The sequence below is a fragment of the Phoenix dactylifera genome, unplaced genomic scaffold, assembly GCF_009389715.1.
Source record: "Phoenix dactylifera cultivar Barhee BC4 unplaced genomic scaffold, palm_55x_up_171113_PBpolish2nd_filt_p 000119F, whole genome shotgun sequence".
Taxonomy (NCBI): domain Eukaryota; kingdom Viridiplantae; phylum Streptophyta; class Magnoliopsida; order Arecales; family Arecaceae; genus Phoenix; species Phoenix dactylifera.
In genome coordinates this window covers 484,229-486,908 of record NW_024067687.1, presented here as the reverse complement: position 1 = coordinate 486,908, position 2,680 = coordinate 484,229, and the positions used below count along the sequence as shown (strand labels likewise).

The 2,680-nt window shown below is 43.0% G+C and overlaps 1 protein-coding gene across 1 annotated transcript; it reads left to right on the top strand.

Annotated features, from left to right (window-relative positions):
• Positions 1-503: 503 nt before the first annotated feature.
• Positions 504-1,412, top strand: LOC120104829. The gene has a single exon (XM_039116666.1). It carries the CDS (start codon positions 504-506, stop codon positions 1,410-1,412), a length of 909 nt encoding a protein of 302 aa, XP_038972594.1.
• The last annotated feature ends 1,268 nt before the right edge of the window (positions 1,413-2,680 follow it).

The window sequence follows — 2,680 nt, the reverse complement described above, 5'->3', positions numbered from 1 at the left end:
GGCTTCTGTGTCTTTGATCGGTGGTTGTCTTCAACAATTTCGAGACTTCTCTGGACTTGTACCAAATCCAGATAAGAGCAGCATGTTCATTTGTGGAGTGCCTTTCAAGCTTCGAGTGCAGCTTTTGGATATCCTCGAGTATAATGAAGGAGTGCTTCCTTATTGGTCCACTTATAATGACTAAGTTAAAGGCTAGTGATTGTAAGGTGTTGGTAGACCGGATTATTGCCAAAACCAAGAGTTGGACTTGCCGTGCTCTCTCCTTTGCAAATAGATTACAACTCATCAAATCTATTTTGTTTTCCATCCAAGTTTATTGGTCCTCCTTATTCATCTTGCCCAAATCAATTATTAAGAAGGTGGAATCCACTTTACGCTCTTTCCTTTAGAAGGGTTGTGAGTTTAGCACTAGAGGTGCGAAGGTAGCATGGGACAATATTTGTTTGCCTAAGGAGGAAGGGGGTTTGGGCAATAAGAACATGGTGACTTGGAATAGGGCAGCCATGACCAAACACTTATGGGCTCTCTGTAATGATGACGGTAACTCTCTTTGGTCTTCTTGGGTTCGCTCTTATCTTTTGCGAGGCAGAAGTATTTGGGAGATCAAATGCCCCAGGGATTGCTCTTGGAGTTGGCGGAAGATTCTTAGTCTTCGCAGCCTTGTCCGATGGAAGATGAGATATCGAGTGGGTTATGGGAGTAGTATTTTACTTTGGTTTGACCATTGGCATCCCCTTGGTCTTCTTATTGAGGTGTTTGGGGAAAGGTTTATCTATGATTCTAGCCTTAGGCAGAATGCCAAGGTGGAGGCTATTATTGACGACCAGGAGTGGCACTGGCTTATCTCTCGCTCCCCTGCATGGCTTGAGCTCATTAGTAGTACTCCTACTTCATTCTGGCCAGATGGCAGAAGGCCGAATGTCTTGCAGTGGATTGATGCTCCGAAGGGTTCCTTCTCTGTTCGTGGTGTTTGGGAGTCGTTGCGCCCGCGTCATAGAAGAGTAGACTGGTGGAAGCTTGTTTGGCATAGCCAAGCTATTCCAAGGATGTCCTTTATTCTTTGGTTAGCCATCCTGGATGCCTTGTATACTCAAGCTAAGCTTATACGCTTTGGCATTATTCAGGTCGCTCAATGTGTTTTGTGTGGGGGTGGGCATAAGGATGTGGATCATATATTTTTTGAGTGCCCATTCTCTCAGCGCATCTGGTCCATTCTTTGTGCCAAGTGTAGTATTCCGTGGGCCTCGCATAGATGGATGGATACGATCTCTTGGTTTTCTCACATGGATGATCGTTCACTCTTGGGTCGAACTACAAAGGTTATGGTGGCAGCTGCGGACTACTACATTTGGAGGGAACGTAATACTCGTTTGCATGGTGATGGCCCTACAAAGCTTGTAAGAACAAAATGATGAGAGTGTCAAAAGATATCATCAGAGAATCCCCATGAACTGTGAAGCCATCTATTAGCAGGAGATGGAATCACACCCCGTGTAGTTAGTTATTGTGGCTAGAGGGGTATGCCCTCCTAGCCTTTGATTTCTGGGGTATGCCCCTGTGCATTTGTACGTCATTTCTTCAATTTGGATATATACACACACGTACCTTTATCCAAAAAAGAAGATAGAGAAGCTACAATTGCTCGGTTTCTGGTCGGGTTAAACAGAGATATATATAGCCAATGTAGTGGAGTTTCAGCATTATGTGGAGTTAGAAGATATGGTGCATATGGCAATAAAGGTGGAAGGGCAGTTAAAACGCAAGGGGGCAGCAAAGTATACTTCGGGTTCTGGTTCATCTTGGAGGTCGAATTGGAAGAAGGATGACAGAGTTGTTCCTACGGAAATACTCAAGGGTACAAATGATGCTTCCACCAAAAACAAAGGTAAATCTGACTCCCAACCCTCTTGAAATAGAGAAATAAAATGTTTCAAGTGCTTGGGAACATGACATATTGTTTCACAATGTCCCAACAAAAGGACCATGCACATGTATGACAATGGGGACGTGCTGACCGGCAGTGAGAGTGATGAATTAATCCCTTCACTTGAGGATGCTAGTGATGATGGGGTTGAATATCCAGTGGAGGGAGAGTCACTTGTGGCCAGACGTGCCTTGAATTCCCAAGTTAAAAAAGATGACATGGAGCAGCAAAGGGAGAACATCTTCCATACTCGTTGTCACATAAACAATAAAGTATGCAGTATGATTATAGATGGGAGAAGTTGCACAAATGTTGCAAGCACTACATTAATTGAGAAATTACACTTGTCTACCATTAAAGACCCTAGACCTCACAAGTTGTGGTGGTTGAATGAATGCGGGGAAGTTAAGGTTAACAAGCAAGTTTTGATTGTCTTTTCAATTGGTAGATATAGTGATGAAGTGCTGTGTGATGTAGTTCCTATGCATGCTGGTCATATACTTTTGGGGAGACCTTGGCAATTTGATAGAAAGGTGATACATGATAGGTTTAAGAATAGGTACTCATTTGTAAAAGATAACCAAAAGGTTACTCTTGTACCATTAACTCCAAAACAGGTCTATGAAGACCAATTGAAGTTGAAGAGAGAAAGTGAGGTAGAGAGTTCAAAACGAAAAGAGAGTGAAAATGCTAGCAAGGCTGAGAATTCAAAAAGAACAGAACGAAGTGGCGCAAAAAAAAGAAAGACCACAAGAG